Source organism: Lepidochelys olivacea (genome assembly GCF_965140295.1).
Source record: "Lepidochelys olivacea isolate rLepOli2 genome assembly, chromosome: 14".
In the NCBI taxonomy this organism is placed as follows: Eukaryota; Metazoa; Chordata; order Testudines; family Cheloniidae; genus Lepidochelys; species Lepidochelys olivacea.
The window spans coordinates 43,966,034-43,986,192 of record NC_140424.1 but is presented as its reverse complement, the minus strand read 5'-3'; the positions used below and the strand labels follow the sequence as shown (position 1 = coordinate 43,986,192).

The 20,159-nt window shown below is 59.2% G+C and overlaps 1 protein-coding gene across 1 annotated transcript; it reads left to right on the top strand.

Annotated features, from left to right (window-relative positions):
• The first annotated feature begins 4,587 nt into the window (after positions 1–4,587).
• LOC311530109 (killer cell lectin-like receptor subfamily F member 2) lies at positions 4,588–17,435 on the top strand. Its single transcript, XM_084646490.1, has 7 exons — positions 4,588–4,710; positions 9,687–9,770; positions 12,848–13,150; positions 14,049–14,203; positions 14,782–14,894; positions 15,524–15,652; positions 16,562–17,435. Exons 3-6 carry the CDS (start codon positions 12,859–12,861, stop codon positions 15,645–15,647), a joined length of 684 nt encoding a protein of 227 aa, XP_084502616.1. The 5' UTR covers positions 4,588–4,710; positions 9,687–9,770; positions 12,848–12,858; the 3' UTR covers positions 15,648–15,652; positions 16,562–17,435.
• The last annotated feature ends 2,724 nt before the right edge of the window (positions 17,436–20,159 follow it).

Sequence of the window (20,159 nt, the reverse complement as noted above, 5' to 3'; positions counted from 1 at the left end):
CTGGGGGAGACCCCAGGGCTGGGAAGTGGAGGAGACAGAGAGGGGGTGGTTTCTGGGGAAATCCTCCCCCTAAGGGAGCCCCATGACTGGGGGCGTTTCAGGCTCTAGAAATTGGGTAACAGGGGACAATCCGCGCCGGGGCTGGCTGAGTTGGGTGCGCATGGGGTGCCGGGGGCTGACTCAGTGGGGTTGTCAGTCTGCCCGGCTGGGAAAGGGGAAATGCATGTGTGAAACGCAAACCGCCACCCGCCACGTGAGCCCTCGCTGGATGCGGCATAGAGGAAACACCAGTTTCTCGTCCTCAGAGCTGGGGCAGGCAGAGAGAGAGTGGAAGGAAGGAAGGGAAGAGGGAGGGTGAGTGCGAAGAAAAGCCAGGGACTGTGAGTCGAACTCAGTGGCTGTGGGTTATGGACTGGCAGCCTGACACCTCGTGGTCACAGGTTGGTTTCTGCCCAGATGCAGGAAAGTTTATAGCCCTGCCAACCACAGCGATTGTGAACCCCTTCCTGTTATAACTCTGGAGAGTCTCATTCTCCAAATCAAGGTGTGATCCTCCTCTAAACACTGCTAACTTGTGGCCCCAGTGAGATCTTGTGGCAGAGAGTTCCACAGTCTATCTCCGCATTCACAGATTCTAAGGCTGGAAGGGACCATTATGATAATCTAATCTGACTTCCTGGATAACACTGGCCAGAGAACTTGCCCAAATGAGCAGATCTTATAGAAAAACATCCAGTCTTCATTTTCAAATGGTCAGTGACGGAGAATCCACCACAACCCTTGATAAATTGTTCCAATGGTTAATTACTCTCACCATTAAAAATTTACACCTTATTTCCAGCCTGAATTTGTCTAGCTTCAACTTCCAGCCACTGGATTGTGTTAGAGCTTTCTCTGCTCGATTGAAGAGCCCACTGTTAAATACATTAAAATATATATTAAATATTAAATAACTCTCATGCTTCAGGGCAGAACTCAACCTCTTTAATATTGTGGTCAGGAAGAAATTTTCCCCTGGGGGCAGGTTAGCCAATCGCTGCAGGATTCCTTGACCCATCCTCCGGAGGAGTTGTCACTGGCCAGAGGAGAGCGGATGACATGCCCGCCTGGTCTGAGTGGCGTGTCCTGGAGCTACGTGGTGGTCTGAATTTTGACTCAGCAAAGTCTCTGCAGATGGCTAGAAGGAGGATGCAGCCCTGAGCGCCTGTGGCCATGAGGCTCTTTGATCTCCTTTCTCTCTTCCTCCCCACAAGCTTTGCAGCGCTCGGTGGCTTGGCAGTGCAAGTTCCTGGTGAAGCTACGGTTTCCAGGCACAGTGTCAACGTGACTACGGGGAAATGCAGCAGCAACAGTGCAGAAATATCAGCGGTGACACAGGATCAGGACTCCCCACCATTCCTGTGGGAAGCGGGTTGGGCTCAAACCTACACTGGCAGTGAGGGAAGGGAAAGAGCCGAGCAGTCTCCTTCTCCATATCCGGGTCCGACCCGCCTCTAAACCCGTTTCAGATCGGGGTGGGAATGGGTTGTTGCAGGGTTGGGCAGCACAGGGGTCCCGATCCTGAATTCTTTGAGGATCCTGGGCCAAGCAGCTTGTGGTGGCTGCTGGAGGCAGGCAGGGGCGATCTCAGTGCACAAACAGCCCCGAAGGAAAGAGGTTTGGGTTCCCAGAAACACCAGTGCCCTCCTCGAAATGCCTCGTCTTGTGACTGAGGGTGTCAACCAGGCCAACCTCAAACCTCAGTCACACGCTGAGCAGCTGGTCCTGCGTAATCGGTCAGGGCAGTCAGCGAGCACTCAGGGTGGTGGCGAGATGGGCAAGTTCCAGTCCCCTCAGACCACACCCCCAGCTGGCGTCAATAGGCCGTAGCTCCTAGCGGGGCTGGATCCCCAGCTGGTGTGAATCAGCTGTCGCAAATTGGAATCAGTGGACTAGATTCCCAAGCGGTGTAAACGGGTGGACCTTCAGAGCGGTCACTCTGTATTTTACACCAGCGTCACGCAGATCAGAATCCAGCCATGATTCCTTTAATTTTCTGAGGGGGTGGAGAGTCACTCCAGGTTTATACTGGAGTCACTGAGATCAGCATCCAGCCCCGACTCCATTGACTGCAGGGGGGTCACTCCGGATTTATGCTGGGGTCTCTGAGATCAGATATTCAGAGTCTGTGGCATTTTCATCAGTGAGGCACTACCATACGGCCATTGTGTGTCGCTACGTGAAAATGACAGCCCTTTTCTAACAAACAGGCAGAAAGAACAATCAGTGGCCTACAAAAACTGTCCCGCAAAGAGAGATTGAACTGACTGGGATTGCTCTCTTAGAGAGGAGATGGATACTGGGGGACAGGATAAAAGTCTAACGAATGGGATGGAGAAGGGAGGTCGGGAATTATTCCCTCTGTCCCAAGAACCAGAGGACAGTCAATGAAACTCATAAGTACATTCAAACTGGATCAAAGGAAATATCTGTACATATAACATGTCATGAGACTGCGGAACTCACTGTCACAAGAAATCACAGAGGCCAAGAACTTAGTAGTTAGTAGGCTGGAGAAGCCCATGTTCATATAACCCCCTTTAATCTGGCCCCCCAAATTCTTCCAGCTGCTCCACTCTCCCCCTCAGGGGTGTCTCCCTCCTAGCTTAAGACCCCCCCTTAGCACCTGATTCATTTGTGCCCCCTCCCTGCTGCAGTCATTTATAATAGTGCAAACTGAGAATATGCTTCGACCCTGTTGGTACTATGTTTCACACCCCCTTGGCACAGCATATGAGGGACCTGATCCCAGATTCTCTCCCCACCCCTTGTACCAGCACACTCATAGACTTGCAAACAGCCCCAGGGCTCTAGGACAGTGGTTTGCAAACTTTTGTACATTGGTGGACCCCTACAACATTTCAAGGTGCGGACCCCTTGGAAATCTTAGACATAGCCTGCAGACCCCCAGGGTCCACGGATCACAGCTTGAAAACCACTGCTCTAGGACACTAGACCTCTGTATCTGGCACTGTTGTGACCACTGCTGTTGTCCTGTGTCCAGCTGTAGTACCCGCAGGTCAAGGAGGATGTTGCTAAATCAGAGATGGGGGTCAGAGAAGAGCCGCGAGAATGATTAAAGGACGGGACCTCGAGAAGTCTTCAAATCCAGTCCCCTCTCGCTGAGGCAGGAGCAAGTAAACCTAGACAGTCCCCGATGGGAGTTTGTCTGACCTGCTTTTAAAAATCTCCAGTGAGGGGGATTCCACAGCCTCCCTTGGAGCCTAGTCCAGAGATTAATTGTCCTTAGAATTAGAAAGTTTTTCCTAATGTCGAACCTGAATCTCCCTTGCTGCAGATTAAGCCCATTGCTTCTTGTCCTGCCTTCAGTGGCCCTGGAGAACGATTGATCCCCGTCCTCTGTATAACAGCCCTTAACATATTTACCAGCCTCCCTTCTGTAGACAAAACATGGTCATTTTTAACCTTTCCTCCTAGGTCAGGTTTTCTAAACCGTCAATCGCTTTTGTTGCTGTCCTCTGGCCTTCAGAACGCCGTTCGCCTTTTGTGCCGCACTGTGGACTCGAATTCAGTTTGTGACGGTCACCCTCGGCTCTTTGTCAGCCCAGGACCGGACTCATACGCAAGCACAGAGCATTCATGGCAGGGGTTAGAGCTGCACGGCTTCTTTCTGGCAAATCTAGTTGATGTCGCCAGGGCAGGTGTCAGCCCGAGCCCGATTCCTCTTTAACAGCCCACAGCTGTGGCCTGTAGCAGGAGAAATTTTTTCCCCGCTGTGACGACTCCCCCAGCCACCCACACAAAGCGTGAGAGCCGGTGGCGGCCCTGCCGGGCGCCCGGCCAGCAGCCACCGCTCTCCGGCCGCCCAGCTCTGAAGGCAGCGCAGAAGTAAGGGTGGCAACACCAAATCACGGACATTTGTCCACCTGGAGGGAGATCAGAGGAGCAAAAAAGAGGCCGTATCCGGGAAAACCCAGATGTATGATGTGTGGTAACTCTCACGACCCGGCTACAGTAGCCTTGCGACCCCCTTTTGGGTCAGGACCCCGAGTCGGAGCTAAATCATAACAAGTCGCTCTTACGTCGGGACCAGCGTATCCATCTGTGTGGGGAGTTGTAGCAGCAGAGCGATGCCAGTAAAATCGGGACGAGCTGTCAGTACTTGTGTGTAGACACACCGGTTTGTAGACACACCAGAGCCTTTCCCCGGCTATAATCCAGCCCTCAATCTCCAGAGGTCGGGCGTTGGGACCTGCATTGAGTGCGAGGGGAGAGCGCCCCCTACTGAGCTCCACCGCCCCGATCCTTGTAGAACAGCGCCCCCTAGTGCTGCCCTGGAGCCACACGGACTGTGCGGGGGAGCACTCCCCTACTGGGTCCCCACCCCGCTCTCTGCAGCACAGCGCCCCCTGGCCCCACACTGGGGAAACGCCACCAGCCCTCGTATTCACTGGCACCCAGTGAAATCCCCAGCTCTCCAGGGGAAGTTACAGCATTTTGCTCTTTACCCTCTCCCCCCGCTCCTGGATCGCGAGCAACCGGGACCTGACTGAGCGGGAGACATGGCTTGAGAAAACCAATGGCGTTTGCTCCTGGGCAGCAGCCGGTTAAGCGGGCAGCATCTGATCCCGGATCCGTCCACTGGAGGAAACGGGAGAGCCAGCGTTAATTGGACGGAAAGTTCCTCTGGATCAGTGCTGAGCGAGGCAGGTACAAGGGGGTGCTGTGCTGGGGGGCGGGGGTGAATCGCCGGTGGGTTTCCTTTCTGCCTCCCGAAATTCCTCCTGCAGGTTCAGGTGGATACAGGATTCCTCTTCACCGTTGCGTTGCTGTGGGCTAGTGAACAGCTGCCACAACCCACCCCAGAGGGGGCTGCATTTCAGGGCTGGATGCAGTGAATTCTATAGATCTCCTTGCTCCTTGTACTTTGGGGTCGTTTGGGCTGAAAAGAGGACGGGAAGGGGACCATAAAGCGCTGGCATTCAGTGATCCGGGTTCAATTCTCAACTCTGCCACAGCCTGCCCGGGGTCACCCTGGGAAAATCACTTAATCTGTATGTTAAGCCCTGCCAGAGATTAATTAGGTCAGTGGTTTTCAACCTGGGATCCGCAGACGATGTGTAAGATTTCCCCAGGGCTCTGCACGTCCATTTGAAAAAATGGTAGGGGTCTGCAAATGAAAAAAGGTTGAAACCCACTGGATTAGGTGGCCCCGGTGTCTGAGCATTTCTGTGCCTCCATTTCCCCGTCTGTGTAATGGGGATACCAATCCACCCTTTGTCTATCTGGAGGGTCAACTCTGGGGTGGGGGCTCACAGTGTCTGCCCAGAGGCCAGGCTGTTTGGAAAGCTGTTTTCTCGCCCCGTGAGTCCCCGAACTGGCCACTAGGTGGCACTTCTGCGCTGCCAAACCCCAGCTGAGTTTGCATCCGCGTGACTCAGCTTCCCCCAGAGCTAGAGATGGGCTCAAGGCTGGCGACCAACTCCGGGTTTCTTCCACACACCCCGTCCACACACAGACACGCACAACAGCTGCCTTTGGCTCTGGCCTGTCGGGTGCTGGCCCAGGTGTTCCTGGAAAATCCCAGCCTGCAGCGGGGTTTGCGATCTGAGGGAGCCAGGAGCTGTCCCAGGGGCAGGATCCTAGGCAGAGGGCCCCAGCCGCAGGGAGTTCGGCGTGGGGTCTATCCCAGGCACTTCCCCACCCGGCTCAGCACGATCCCAGCCAGAGCCGCGCGCCCGGAGCCTTGTGGACCTGGGGAGACTCTGCGGGACAGAAGGGTCGGGGGCACAAATTTCACTGGCAACGTCAGGGCCTGATTCTGCCCTCAGGGGGGCAGATCCTCATCTGGTGTAAATCAGCCCAGTGTGCCGTTCCGTCAGCTGACGCACAGAGCAGTGACCCCAGCGGGGCTACGGCCAGTTCCCCCCAGCGGGGCTACGGCCAGTTCCCCCAAGGGGATCGAGCCCCGTTGAGCCCAGCGGGGCTACGGTCAGTTCCCCCCCAGCGGGGCTACGGCCAGTTCCCCCCAGCGGGGATCGGGCCCCGTTGAGCCCAGTGGGGCTACGGCCAGTTCCCCCCAACGGGGATCGGGCCCCAGTGACCCCAGCGGGGCTACGGCCAGTTCCCCCCAGCTGGAATCAGGCCCCAGTGACCCCAGCGGGGCTACGGCCAGTTCCCCCCAGCGGGGCTACGGCCAGTTCCCCCCGGCGGGGATCGGGCCCCAGTTCCCCCCAGCGGGGCTACGGCCAGTTCCCCCCCAGCGGGGCTACGGCCAGTTCCCCCCAACGGGGATTGGGCCCCATTGACCCCAGTGGGGCTACTGCCAGTTCCCCCTGGCGGGGATCGGGCCCCAGTGACCCCAGCGGGGCTACGGCCAGTTCCCCCCAGCGGGGATTGGGCCCCACTGACCCCAGCGGGGCTACGGCCAGTTCCCCCCAGCGGGGATCGGGCCCCGTTGAGCCCAGCGGGGCTACGGCCAGTTCCCCCCGGCGGGGATCGGGCCCCAGTGACCCCAGCGGGGCTACGGCCAGTTCCCCCCAGCTGGAATCAGGCCCCAGTGACCCCAGCGGGGCTACGGCCAGTTCCCCCCGGCGGGGATCGGGCCCCAGTTCCCCCCAGCGGGGCTACGGCCAGTTCCCCCCCAGCGGGGCTACGGCCAGTTCCCCCCAACGGGGATTGGGCCCCATTGACCCCAGTGGGGCTACGGCCAGTTCCCCCTGGTGGGGATCGGGCCCCAGTGACCCCAGCGGGGCTACGGCCAGTTCCCCCCAGCTGGAATCGGGCCCCAGTGACCCCAGCGGGGCTACGGCCAGTTCCCCCCAGCGGGGATTGGGCCCCACTGACCCCAGCGGGGCTACGGCCAGTTCCCCCCAGCGGGGATCGGGCCCCGTTGAGCCCAGCGGGGCTACGGCCAGTTCCCCCCAGCGGGGCTACGGCCAGATCCCCCCAGCGGGGATTGGGCCCCATTGACTCCAGTGGGGCTACGGCCAGTTCCCCCCGGCGGGGATCGGGCCCCAGTGACCCCAGCGGGGCTACGGCCAGTTCCCCCCAGCTGGAATCGGGCCCCAGTGACCCCAGTGGGGCTACGGCCAGTTCCCCCCAGCGGGGCTACGGCCAGTTCCCCCCGGCGGGGTTCGGGCCCCAGTTCCCCCCAGCGGGGCTACGGCCAGTTCCCCCCAGCGGGGATCGGGCCCCACTGACTCCAGCGGGGCTACGGCCAGTTCCCCCCAGCTGGAATCGGGCCCCAGTGACCCCAGCGGGGCTACGGCCAGTTCCCCCCAGCTGGAATCGGGCCCCAGTGACCCCAGCGGGGCTACGGCCAGTTCCCCCCAGCTGGAATCGGGCCCCAGTGACCCCAGCGGGGCTACGGCCAGTTCCCCCCAGCGGGGATCTGGAGTCAGGTTACTCCCATGGGCAGGGGTCTGTGGGATCAGCCGCTCCCCCTCCCCCGGCCCAGTCCGGCCCATCTCCAGTGCGATCCCGGCTCCGTCCAGATTCTCCCCCCTGTTCCCCGCCCTGGGGTGGCAGCCACCACCCTGCCCCCTGGGCTGTGACACAGAGCCCCTGTGGGCGAAGGGGGTGGATTTCGGTACCTTGGTTCCGGGCTGGGGACGGGACGCCCACGCGCCCCTCCTGGGGCCACAGGTTCAGTGCTGGGGAGCCCTCCTGTTCCTGCATTGTGCCGGAGAGCGAGGAGGTGGCGGGTGGGGGGGGCGCAGTCAGGAGTTGTGGGGCAGGTGCTGGGGGGAGGGCAGTGAGGGGCTGTGGTGTGCGATCACCCAGGAAGCTGCAGCTGGGGGGGGGGGCGGGGGGCAGGGATGCTGGTCAGAGCGTCCGGCCTCAGGGGCTCGCAGCTGCTGCAGAGGTCGGCTCAGGCAGGCAGGGGCTGGTCACAGACAGTGATGGTCGCCCCCCGTATATCCACCCTAATGCAGCTGCAGCCGCCCTGATGCCAGGGTGAGGGGCACAGCCTGTGTATGGGCTATTCTGGCCCTGGTCATTTCACCCCCCTGCTTGGTGACGCAGGGAGGTATCATGGCCCCCCCTGACCAGCCGGGGGGCGTTTGGCCCTGGGATCCCCGGCAAATGGTCACACCAGAGCCGCACACCCCGTGCTCTCCCCTTCCCGATGGCTGGCTGCCACCTAGGGCGCAGCGGGGAACTGCTGGCCCAGAGAGGGGATCGGTCTCACCCCAGCTGTTTTCCTCTGGCTATAACGAGTTTTCAGGCACTCGCTGGGCCCGATCCTGGGCTGGGGTCGAGCCCTGTGGAAATCGACTCTCACACATGCTGGGCCCAATCCTGGGCTGGGGGGGTCGATCAGTGGGACTGATTCTGAGCGGCACCTACTGAGGCTCTGACCCTAGAGCTCAGATTTTTGACACTGCGCCCCTCACCCTGGTGTCAGGCCAGCTGATCCCCCTCAGGGAGTGGAGGACGGGGGGCGTCCGGGGCTGGCTGGGAGCTTTCGCATGACAGAGCCAACATCTGCCAGAGCAGAGAGAGGAAATTCAGGCCAGAGCCTCTGACCGTGGCCCCTCAAACCACGCGACTGCAGCCCAGCAGCTCAGCTTCCTGTGCGATCTCACAGCCCAGCCCCCCCACCCCCTGCCCGCACCTTCATCGTCTCCTCTCACTCGGGCACGATGGAGGACGAGGAGGGCTACACGGCATTGAACCTGCGGCCCAAGCGGGGTGGCTCGGGAGGCCCCTCCCCACCCGGGAACCAAGGTAGCGATTTCAACCCCCTCCTCCCCACCTACGGGCCCCATGTCCTGGCCCAAAGACGGGCCAGGGGCCGGCAGAGTCTGGCTATGTGGTTATATCACGGGGTGGGGGCGGAGTAGCGCCCCGGACAGAGGTAAATAGCGTGGGGGATCCACAAAGTGACAGAGCAAGAGTGAGAGCGCTCATGGGGAGCTTTCCCCTCTGGAAGCCAAAAAGATGGGTCAATAGGGGGAAACTGAGGCACAGATAAGGGAGAAAATCTTTCACAAGGACACACCCACTAGACCCCATTCCCCTCCCCGAGATGGGAATACAGCCCAGGCATCCTGGCTCCCAGGCTGCCCCGCTCTGACCCACTAGACCCCACTGCCTTGCCAGGTTTGAGGCTATAACATAGGAGTCCTAGCTGCCAGACACATCCTGCTCCAACCACTAAACCCCACTCCCCTCCCAGAGCCAGCGATAGAACCCAGGAGTCCTGGCTCCCAGCCCCCGCTGCTCCAACCTACTAGACTTCGTTTCCTGCGCATATCTGGTCGGTTTCAGAGGAGCAGCCCTGTTAGTCTGTATTCGCAAAAAGAAAAGGAGGACTTGTGGCCCCTTAGCGACTAACCAATTCATTTGAGCATGAGCTTTCATGAGCTACAGCTCACTTCATCGGATGCATCTGGTGGGGTTTGCAGAGCTTTCAAAACAGGGGTTTTTGCAATTCATGGAGCAGGGTGCATGCAATTGGTGCAGGCTCTCTCCAAAGTCAGGCAGTGTTGCTGTAACAGTAACACTTGGGGGTCACATTTTCAATCTTTTCTCCCCTTCTGTGAGGGCTGAAAACTGCCTTTCTCTTCTAAATGAAAGCTGAGACCCTGGTACAATCACCTGACTCCTGGAGCTGGGGTCTGAGGCCAGGATCTAGAGTAGCCTTAATTCAGCCCGGCTCTACTTGTGTTTCCTTACAGGTTCCCGTCAGTGTCCTGGCTGGCTTCAGGTCGCTCTAGGGGCTGGGAATCTCATCCTGTCTCTGCTCTTGCTGGCGGTTTGTGGTGAGTCACCAAGGGCTATAGCTTTATCTGTCCGGGTGCGTCAGTTGGCAGCGTGGATGAGACACTGCGGGAGGGGCGGCCAGTGACATTGAGAGGCAGCACATTTAAAACGGATGCTCAGTCACAATGAGCCTGTGGAACTCACTGCCACAGGATCTCACTGGCGCCATGAGCTTAGCAGGGCTCAGTGAAGGATCAGGACACATATATGAGGAAAGAGACCAGCCAGAGGGCTAGGAAGTACCCAAGTGCTTTGGCAGGGGCTATAAACCCTCCTGCTTCAGGGCATCAATGAGCCTCTAAGTGATGGGCAGGAAGGGTCTAAGTTGGGGGACAAGGTATCATTGTCCACTGGGGCTGTCTTGCTCCTTGCTCAGAAGTAGCTGGGGCTGTCCAGCCTTGGAGTTGGGCTCCCGGGTTAGATGGGCCCCAGGTCTGATTCAGTCTGGCCATCCCCATGCAGCCTGTTTTGGGGGTCGTTTTGAGGGTGAGAATGGGTGGAAACACGATCTGGGTTTGCAAAGAATCCCAAGGGATTTAGGCACCTAGTTCCCAGTGATTTTCAATCCCAGACACTTTTTCAGACCGTGTCCCTTTGGGGTTTCTCCCAAGCCCATGGGAGACAGTGGCAATGGGGCTGAATGAGCTTTGGGGCAGCCCCTCTGTCTCTGCAGGACTCTCCTGGCGCTTTTACCCGCAACTCTCGTACCATTGACCAGTCGCCCCCACTCCCACCGACGCTGCTTTGCAGTTTCTCACTTGGTGTCCGAGAAGGGACAGACCCCGGCAGCCCCTGGGAGCGACGGAGCTGGGCGCAGAGGTACAGCGACACCCCCTGGGAGCGCAGACCCCAGCACAGCAGAATGCAGCGCCCGCCTGCAGCGTTTCCGATCCCAGCTGTGCCCCCCGGCCTGACCCGGCCCAGACCTGGGTTCTAGTCCCACATCTGCCGGGTGACCTTGCACAAGGCACTTTGCCTTTGTGTTCCTATTCCCTCCCCAGCCGATGATTTGCCTTGTCCATTTACAGGGAGATTTTCAGGAGCCCTTTAGGAATTTAAGAGCACCACCTTCACGCTGACGTGAAATACTCTCCCTGTGTGACTGTGGGCAAGTGCTCTGGGCCTCAGTTTCCCCATCTATAAAATGGAGATTGTGCCTCCTTCGTCTAAGTAGATTGCAAGTTCTGTGAGGCAGGGACCGTCTCTCCCTGTGTGTCTGGCAGTGCCCGGCACAACGGGGCCCTGATCTCAGCTGGGGCCGGGACTGTCTCTCTCTGTGTCTGGGCACAGCTGGGCCTCTCGGCTCCACAGTCATAGATATAATACCAGTAAGAGAAGGCTGGTCCAAGGGCCTACGGCCTATTGAATGTGTCTGTGCTGGGCTGTAAGGAGCCAGCTGGGCTCTGGGCAGAAGATGCCGTTTGCTGCCCTGTCCCTGTTTGTAACCTTGTTTACTTGGGTGGCCGGAGCGACATAGGTGGTTTCTCTTTGTGGTACAGGAGAGGAAGTAAAATGAGGACAGGAGCTGTTTCCACACTAGACTGGGCAGTGAGGGGGCGATTCAACTTCAAAGGTCATCTAAGTCAATGGAAAGTTTTATTAACATTGCACTAGTAACCCAGCTGAGATCAGGGCCACATTGTCCTGGGTGGTGCACAGACCCACAGGGAGAGACAGTCCCTGCCCCAGCTGAGATCAGGGCCCCCTTGTGCCGGGAGCTGTTCAGACCCACAGGGAGAGACAGTCCCTGCCCCAGCTGAGATCAGGGCCCCGTTGTGCCAGGAGCTGTTCAGACCCACAGGGAGAGACAGTCCCTGCCCCAGCTGAGATCAGGGCCCCGTTGTGCCAGGAGCTGTTCAGACCCACAGGGAGAGACAGTCCCTGCCCCTCCAAGAGCTCAGAATCTCAGTAGACAAGACAGTCAAAGCAAATGAGCTGAATTTACTTGGCCAAGGTCATACGGCAGAGCTAAGTCTGAATCCCGATTTCCTCCTCACGCTGCCTTTCCATTGATCACGCTGGGCACTCGGCTGAACCACCGGCTGGGGAGTTGTAAAGGGATTGTTGTAATTTCAAATTTTGAAACATTTCCACTTGCTTCAAAATCTGGGGGCAGGGGGAAATGATCCTAGTGGACCCCCAGCTTTTCGTCAGCCGTGGGCGTTTCCATACAACTGTCCCCAGCACGTAATAGTGAGGAAATGTAGCTGGTGGATAAAATGGAGAAGGGGCGTCCCCAAAATGTGGCTGGGAATGTTTCCCCCTGAAGGTCGTGTTCCCATCGCCAGACTGATGTGTCAGACAGAGCTGGCTGTTCGCCGCAGGATGGTGGGACGGGGCAGGAGCTCCCAGGCATCCCGAGAGGAAGGCTGGCCACTGGTTTTGGTGCTAATCTGGGACTCAGGAGCTCTGGGACCTGTTCCTGGTTCTGCCACTGATTCCCCGTGTGACCCTGGGCTGGTCCCTTAAGGCTGGAATTCCACAGGAGTTTAAGTACCTAACACTGCATCTAGGCGCCTAAAAACAACCCACTTGATGACTAACGCCTATTGAAGTCAATGGGCATTAGGTTCCTAGGGCCCAAGTTCTCAAATGTATTTAGGTGCCCAACAGCCAAGGGAGTTAGGTGCTTAAATCCTGTTGAGGATCTGGGCCTAGGTTCTTCTGAAAACCCCACTCGGGGCCTCTCTGCAGCTTTAAGTGCCTAAACCCCTTGAATAGCAGGCGTTAACAGCCCTGCGCCCTGCCTCACAGGGTGGGGTTGGGAGGCGAAATGTAGCAAAGACTCTGAGGTGTTCTGATACTGCTTTGATGGGGGCTGGATAACTAGATGCAAAGATGAGGTGGGTTTTCAAAGAGGCTCAAGGGGTTTAGGCACCCAACTCCCACTGATTTTCTATCCCAAGCCACTCTTTTGGACTGTGGCCCTTTGGGGCTGTTCTGAAGCCCATGGGAGTCGATGAAGGTGGGGCTGAGTGGGCTTTGGGCCAGGCCCTGTGTCTCAGCCGGTGCTTTTCCCCAGCAACTCCCCATCACATTGACCCGCCACCTCACTCCCACCGACGCTGCTTTGCAGTTTCCCACTTGATGTCCGAGAAGGGACGGACCCCGTCAGCCCCTGGGAGCGAGGGGGCCGGGAGCAGAGATACAGCGACACCCCCTGGGAGCGAGGGAGCCGGGAGCAGAGATACAGCGACACCCCCTGGGAGCGAGGGAGCCGGGAGCAGAGATACAGCGACACCCCCTGGGAGCGAGGGGGCCGGGAGCAGAGATACAGCGACACCCCCTGGGAGCGCAGACCGCAGCACGGCAGAATGCAGCGCCCGCCTGGAGCGTTTCCGATCCCAGCTGTGCCCCCCGGCCCAGCCCGGCCCAGCAGGTAACCCCAGCTCGTGTGTCTCTGAGCCGCCCTCCGCCCCGGGCACGGCCAGTGGAAACCCAGCGGCCGTCCCAGCCCGTGGGGATCCTGCAGGGCAGGGACACGCCGCCCCCTGCTGGCTGCACCGATCTAGCCACCAGCCCGGCTGGGTGCCAGGCTAGGAATGGACCTGCCTCAGCTGGGACTGGGTGTGAGGGCTCTGCTGAGACGGGGGGGGGGGCGAGCGACATCTAGTGGCCATGTCTGGTACTGCTCAAGGGGGGGGGGGGGTCTTAAAATAATCTAATACCAGGATGGCCAAATGCTTGCAGAGCAGGGACAGATCCCAGCAGAGAGACGGTCTCATGGACTCACCCCCTCCCATTCCCAGCCACCCCTAGGATCCCACCTTCTCTCCTGTGCTCCCCAGTTACCACCTCCCCTCCCATATCCTGTTAGATTTCCACTAACCAGCCCCCAACGCATCTTCAGTTGTCCTAAGCCCCTTCTAGGCCATTCTGGCAGAATAATGTAGCCTTAAAATGGATGCAAATAGCCCCATGAGGTCCCCTCTGCCCTGGAGACCTCCCTGCCTAGTGTGGGGCTGGAGTAAGAGCCCCTCACACACTCTGTTCCCAACCCCCAAAGTAGGGAGCAGATTGGCGTGGGTGGCAGTGCACTATGGGTATTCTCTGCTCCCCAGGGCCCATATGGGAGCAATGGATAAGGCAGAGCAGCCCCGAGGCTGCTCTAACTGACGCCAGGAACCAGGCAAGGCCCGGCCTAACCCCAGATTTCAGGGAGCACAAAGGGGACTCAAACCCATTTTATCCCCATCCCAGCCCCAGTCGCAGGAAGGGAGTAGCCGGGAATGAGGCCCAGAGGGCTCAGAGCATTAATGAATCCTGTCTCTCTGCAGGGGGCTCCGGGTGCAAACTCTGCCCCACGGACTGGCAGCTGCATGGGGACAAGTGCTACTGGGTCGGCAGTGGAAGTAAAACGTGGAGCGAGAGCCGCTCCGACTGCTCAGCGAGGGGCTCCCAGCTGCTGGTGATCCGGGACAAGGAGGAGCTGGTAAAGGGGACGGTAACATCCTGCGGGAGCTGCCCCTGCAGGCCTGGGCCCTGGGTAGAGAGTCCGAGGACTCGTATATGCTACATGGTAGATCTAGGATTGTCAGTGCTGCCTAAAGGACTTGGACACCCCATTCTCATGAATTGTTAATATCAGGGTGTCCAAATCCCCTAGGCAGCTACGACAAATCTCAGCCTAAATCACCAGCCCTGAGATCAGGGACTGACAATGGTGGATTAAAGCTACCGGTGCCCTCCCCCTTCTGGGATGTGCCCAACACAACTCAGCTGGAGAGAGGGGCTGAGTGTGAGTGTGTGTGTGTGTGTGAGAGAGAGAGAGAGTTATGAGGCTTGAGGGCTACAGAGAGAGGGGGTAGGTGTGGGGCTGGGTGGACAGAAGAGTCTACATGGGGAATACTTGGCGAGATGGACAGGTATGCGTGGGGATGGTATGTGTACAGGGATAGGTGGACAGCCAGACAGTAGTTCTGGGGCTAAAGTTGTTGAGAACTTGGATTTGCAAGAAAAGAGCCGAGAGCAGGTTCTGGTCCCCAGCTGCCTGTCCCACACTCCCTGCAGGAGTCCCTCCAGGCCCTGACACAAGGCACGTATCAGTTCTGGGTCGGACTGTCCCGCCCCTCCCCGGAAAAGGTCTGGACCTGGCTGGACGGCTCCCCGCTGGATCAGACCCTGTGAGTGATTCCTTGAGTCAAACCCTTTCCCTCCCCTCTGTGGGCAGCAGGGGCTGGGGACAGAGATGGGGGAGGGGGTGTTTGGGGGAAGGTCAGGACTTTGGGGGAAGTCATTTTCAGTGTAAGGTGATGACAAAGACCCTTCTATTCCCCCCCCCCCCCCCGGCCCCCAGAGGAGGTGAAGCTGGAGCCCTGGGGGCAGGGGAGGTGGCCCAGAGTCGGGGTGTGGAGGGAGAAGAGCAAAGGGGCCAGGCCAGAGCCCTGGGGATCCCCCAGACAATGGGGCAGGGGGGAGGGGGAGACACAGAGCCGCCAGAGAGGCAGGAGGGGACCAGGAGGGGGCAGCGTCGGCCCAGCCGGGTGGGGAGGGGACGCGGAGCAGGGGAGGGAGATGGACAGGGTCTAGCCCAGCAGGGAGGAGGAGGCTGGAGCAGGTCCCTGGGCTCTGGGCAGGGAGAGGCTGTTCGAGATCCTGGCCAGGGCCCTGACAGTGGGGAGAGGGGGCAGCCCCCAGGGCAGAGCCGGAGGAGACGACGGCTGCGGATCCCGTTGGAACAGGGAAGAGCCGCTACCGACTGCGTGTGATGGACCCACACGCGCTGACAGGGGCCGTCTCCTCTGTCCCGCAGGCTCCCGGTGTCAGGCCCGGCTGAGGGGAACAGGTGTGGGATGGTGAAGGGGAATCGGATTGGTTCTGACACCTGCAGCTCTGCATTTCAGTCGATTTGCCAGCGAGACGCCGTCCTGCTCTGAGCAGGGTACGGAAGAGACCTCAGAGCGCGGCACCGTTATCCCCATGTCACACGAGGGGAAACCGAGCGGCAGACACTGACCTGCCCAAATTACACCGAGAATTGGTGGCAAAGTGGGAAATGGAACCCAGGAGTCCTGGCTCCCAGCCCCTCCCCCTCGCCCAGCGCTGGGAATGGAACCCAGGAGTCCTGGCTCCCAGCCCCTCCCCCTCGCCCAGCGCTGGGAATGGAACCCAGGAGTCCTGGCTCCCAGCCCCTCCCCCTCGCCCAGCGCTGGGAATGGAACCCAGGAGTCCTCGCTCCCAGCCTCTCCCCCTCGCCCAGCGCTGGGAATGGAACCCAGGAGTCCTGGCTCCCAGCCCCTCCCCCTCGCCCAGCGCTGGGAATGGAACCCAGGAGTCCTGGCTCCCAGCCTCTCCCCCTCGCCCAGCGCTGGGAATGGAACCCAGGAGTCCTGGCTCCCAGCCCCTCCCCCTCGCCCAGTGCTGGGAATGGAACCCAGGAGTCCTGGCTCCCAGCCCCTCCCCCTCGCCCAGCGCTGGGAATGGAACCCAGGAGTCCTGGCTCCCAGCCTCTCCCCCTCGCCCAGCGCTGGGAATGGAACCCAGGAGTCCTGGCTCCCAGCCCCTCCCCCTCGCCCAGTGCTGGGAATGGAACCCAGGAGTCCTGGCTCCCAGCCCCTCCCCCTCGCCCAGCGCTGGCTGGCAGGGCTTGGGCTGCAGGTATCAGGCTCTGCAGAGCCCTGGGGCAATTTATCCCTCACCCCCCCCAGGACTGGGAGAGAAGAGTCTGCCCCAGGTCACGTAAATCAGCCCTGATTCGGTGTCCAGTGGAGCAGAACTGATTGACCCCAGCTGGGGATCTGGGCTTTCCCCTGGATTTCACCCGATTCATTTCCTTTCACCTCTCTGCCAGGTTCCGCTCTCCGCTCTCTTCCCCGGCGCACCCACTGCTCCCGTCCAGCCTGTGACCTGACGCACCTCTGCCCATCCTGCCCTAACGGATTGTTAACTCCTGTCACTAACGATGGGGTCTCAGCTTCAGAGGTTTCTGTGTGGATGTGCTGTCCACTTGCTACCTCCTTAGGGCACCTTTAAGTAGATCAGTACCCCCAACCCCGATCCCAAATGGAACCTTTCCCTGTGCATTATTTGACGCTCTCCGGGGTCACTGTCTCTGTCAGAGGAGCCGGGTTGGGGTGCTCCATGGCAGTGAGGGGGGCACTACGGGGACGGCTGGGGGCTAACGAACGCCCTGTTACCCCGTGGCCCGGCAGCCCAGGAGGAGATGGCCTGGCAAAGCTGGAGGGCAGGGCGGCTGGCCAGGCTGAGAGGTGACCTTCCAAACAGACCCAAGTGTCTTTAGGAGCCACCCCCGAGACAACTGGGCTTGTGAGTGCAACAGGACAGAGCTTGTCCAGTCCGCGGAAGAGACAGGGCTGGCGAGCGCTGGCCCGGTCAGGGTTTGGTCCTGGGGCTGGACGAAGGCAACATGCTGAAGGTGCTGTCACACGAGGGAGACGGTGTGGCCTCCAACCAGAGCCCCAGCATCTACCCTGCAGTTAAACCGCTCCTTCGCTCGAGCCCGGGTTAGGTGGCATGAGCCAGGCGCAGGTGTCCAACGGCCGTGTAAACATCGCCCTTGTGCTTCACTTTCCCCATCTGCGAAATGGGGATATTGATATTGACCTTCCTGCATGAAGCACTTTGAGATCTACAGATGCAAAGCTTGAGATCGGAGCTAGGGATCATCATGATCATGGGGACATTAAAGGTTTCTGTTAAACCGTGCGAAAGCTGGGTGTGTTTATTGTTGATGGGTCACAGAGCGACTCGAACCATGGCTTTGACATGTTATGTGACTTTAGACAAGTCACTTGCCCAATCTGTGCCTCAGTTTCCTCTCCCACCCTTTTTTCTGTCCTGTCTGTTCAGATGGTGAAGGGACCACAATATAGTCCTGATCTCAGCTGGGGCAGGGACTGTCTCTCGCTGTGTGTCTGGGCAACGCCCGGCACAACGGGGCCCTGATCTCAGTTGGAGCCTCTAACCACTGGTGTCATACTTGATGCTTAGCATGGTGGTGTGGGTTCGTGTGTAATTGTTTGCAGTTTGTCTATCAGGAATTGTTCCTGGGGATTGTGCATGGCCAGAAAGAGAACAGCCTGGCTGTTTGATATCACACACACGCAGTCTCTCTCTCTCTCCACTGTGCTCATGACAGACAAGTTCCTTCCCAGGGCAGAGACATCAGGCTGAGCCCTGCCCTTTCTAGGCAGAGTCCAGGGAAAAGCCCTTCCCCAAGTGAGTGGCGAGCCCTTCCCCTAGAGAACATCACCCCTTGGCAGGCAGAGGGAAAGATGAAGAGGATCGGGCAGAAAAAGGAGAGAGACACACACTGTCCTCGGTTCATTCGGCCTTGCGGGGAGAGGCGCTCACAGCCCTGTTGGCAGGATGCAGCTGCTGCCTCAGTTTCCCTGCTGCAGTGGGAGGAGCCATTCACATGAGGTTTACAAAAGAAGTTTCCCTCCCGGGAGCTGGTTTACTCTAGATATCATTATATCGATAGCTCTCTATATTTTATAATATTAGTATAAAAATGATAATAACGTACACACGTGTTTATACACACACACGTGTGTGAACCTGTCCATGCGTCCTTACGCCAGGCTGCAGGTTTCACACCGGCCCCTTTGCACCATGGCTACAGGGTCCACAGCACCTCCTGATGGCCCCAGCTGGTCCATTGGCCTCTAGCCACAGCCCGGGCCAGGCTCCTGCCCTGGGCCCCTGACAGGAGGGACACAGCAGGCTGGGCTGCTCCCCTTCTCATTTCCAAGCCAGAAGAACCCTTCTCTGTGCCCGAGACCAGTGTTTTTCAAAGTGCAGCTTGCAACCCAGCGTGTCAGGCGCTGGGTGGCTCTGGTCAGAGCGTCCGGCCTCAGGGGCTCGCAGCTGCTGCAGAGGTCGGCTCAGGCAGGCAGGGGCTGGTCACAGACGGTGATGGCCGCCCCCGTTCCACCCTAATGCAGCTGCAGCCGCCCTGATGCCAGGGTGAGGGGCAGAGCCTGTCTATGGGCTATTCTGGCCCTGGTCATTTCACCCCCCTGCTTGGTGACGCAGGGAGGTATCATGGCCCCCCCTGACCGGCTGGGGGGCGTTTGGCGCTGGGATCCCCGGCAAATGGTCACACCAGAGCCGCACACCCCGTGCTCTCCCCTTCCCGACGGCTGGCTGCCACCTGCCACCTGCAGCTGGGAACTGCAGGCCCACAGAGGGGCTCCGTCTCACCCCAGTGCTCTGAGCTGTTTTTCTCTGGTAATAATGAGTTTTCAGGCACTCGCTGGGCCTGATCCTGGGCTGGGGATGGGGGGGGGGGTCGATCCCTCTGGAAATCCACACGCTGGGTCCGATCATAGGCTGGGCTCGATCTTTGGGACTGATTCTGAGCGGCACCTGCAGAGGCTCTGACCCTGTCCATAGAGCTCAGATTTTTGACACTGCGCCCCTCACCCTGGTGTCAGGGCAGCTGATCCCATTCAGGGAGTGGAGGACGGGGGGGCGTCTGGGGCTGGCTGGGAGCTTTCGTGTGACAGAGCCAACATCTGCCGGAGCAGAGAGAGGAAATTCAGGCCGGAGCCTCTGACCGTGGCCCCCCCCAACCACGCGACTGCAGCCCAGTGGCTCAGCTTCCTGTGCGATCTCACAGCCCAGCCCCCCCACCCCCTGCCCGCACCTTCGCCGCCTCCTCTCACTCGGACACGATGGAGGACGAGGAGGGCTACACGGCCTTGAACCTGCGGCCCAAGTCGGGCGGCTCGGGGGGCCCCTCCCCAGCTGGGACCAAGGTAGCGATTTCAGCCCCCTCCTCCCACCTACGGGCCCCATGTCCTGGCAGCAGGGTCAGAGCCGGGGCTGGGACCCCAGAGACGGGCCAGGGGCCGGCAGAGTCTGGCCATGGGGTTATATCACAGGGTGGGATAGCGCCGCTGTGTCTGGGCAGCGAGGGGGCGACTCAACTTGAAAGGGCATCTAAGTCAATGGAAAGTTTTATTAACGTTGCCCTAGTAACCCCCCCTGAGATCTGGGCCCCTTTGTCCTGGGCGCTGCCCAGACACACAGTGACGGTCCCTGCCCCAGCTGAGATCAGGGCCCCCTTGTGATTAAGGGCCAAGTAATTGATCTCACCTCCCACCCCCCCCCCCAACAACTGTCAGTGAAATTTCTGTCAGTCTCAAAACTGAGTTTTCCCCTTCCAGTGGCTTTTGAAATTTCAGAATTGACTTTTCCCCTTCCACTGGCTTTTATTAGCTCTGGATTTAAGATGTGCAGCCAAATGCCTATTGTAGTTTTTGTTGATTACTGTTGGAGATCCCCTCAACAAGGGGGCAGAAAAGAACTGCCCCGCCCTGGTCTTGCCCTCCCCCACCTGTGAGTGAAATGAACAAGGATGCCAGAAATGGCTCCTCATCCCGCGGTCTGAACCGCGGAGGGAACCCCTGAGTTTAAGCTGT

Excerpts from the sequence above, each read along its gene's own strand:
- LOC311530109 (XM_084646490.1), top strand. The coding sequence starts at position 12,859 with ATGTCCGAGAAGGGACGGACCCCGTCAGCCCCTGGGAGCGAGGGGGCC. Across the intron at positions 13,151-14,048 it reads GGCCCAGCCCGGCCCAGCAG|GGGGCTCCGGGTGCAAACTC; the intron begins GTAACCCCAGCT and ends GTCTCTCTGCAG. Across the intron at positions 14,895-15,523 it reads TCCCCGCTGGATCAGACCCT|GCTCCCGGTGTCAGGCCCGG; the intron begins GTGAGTGATTCC and ends TCTGTCCCGCAG.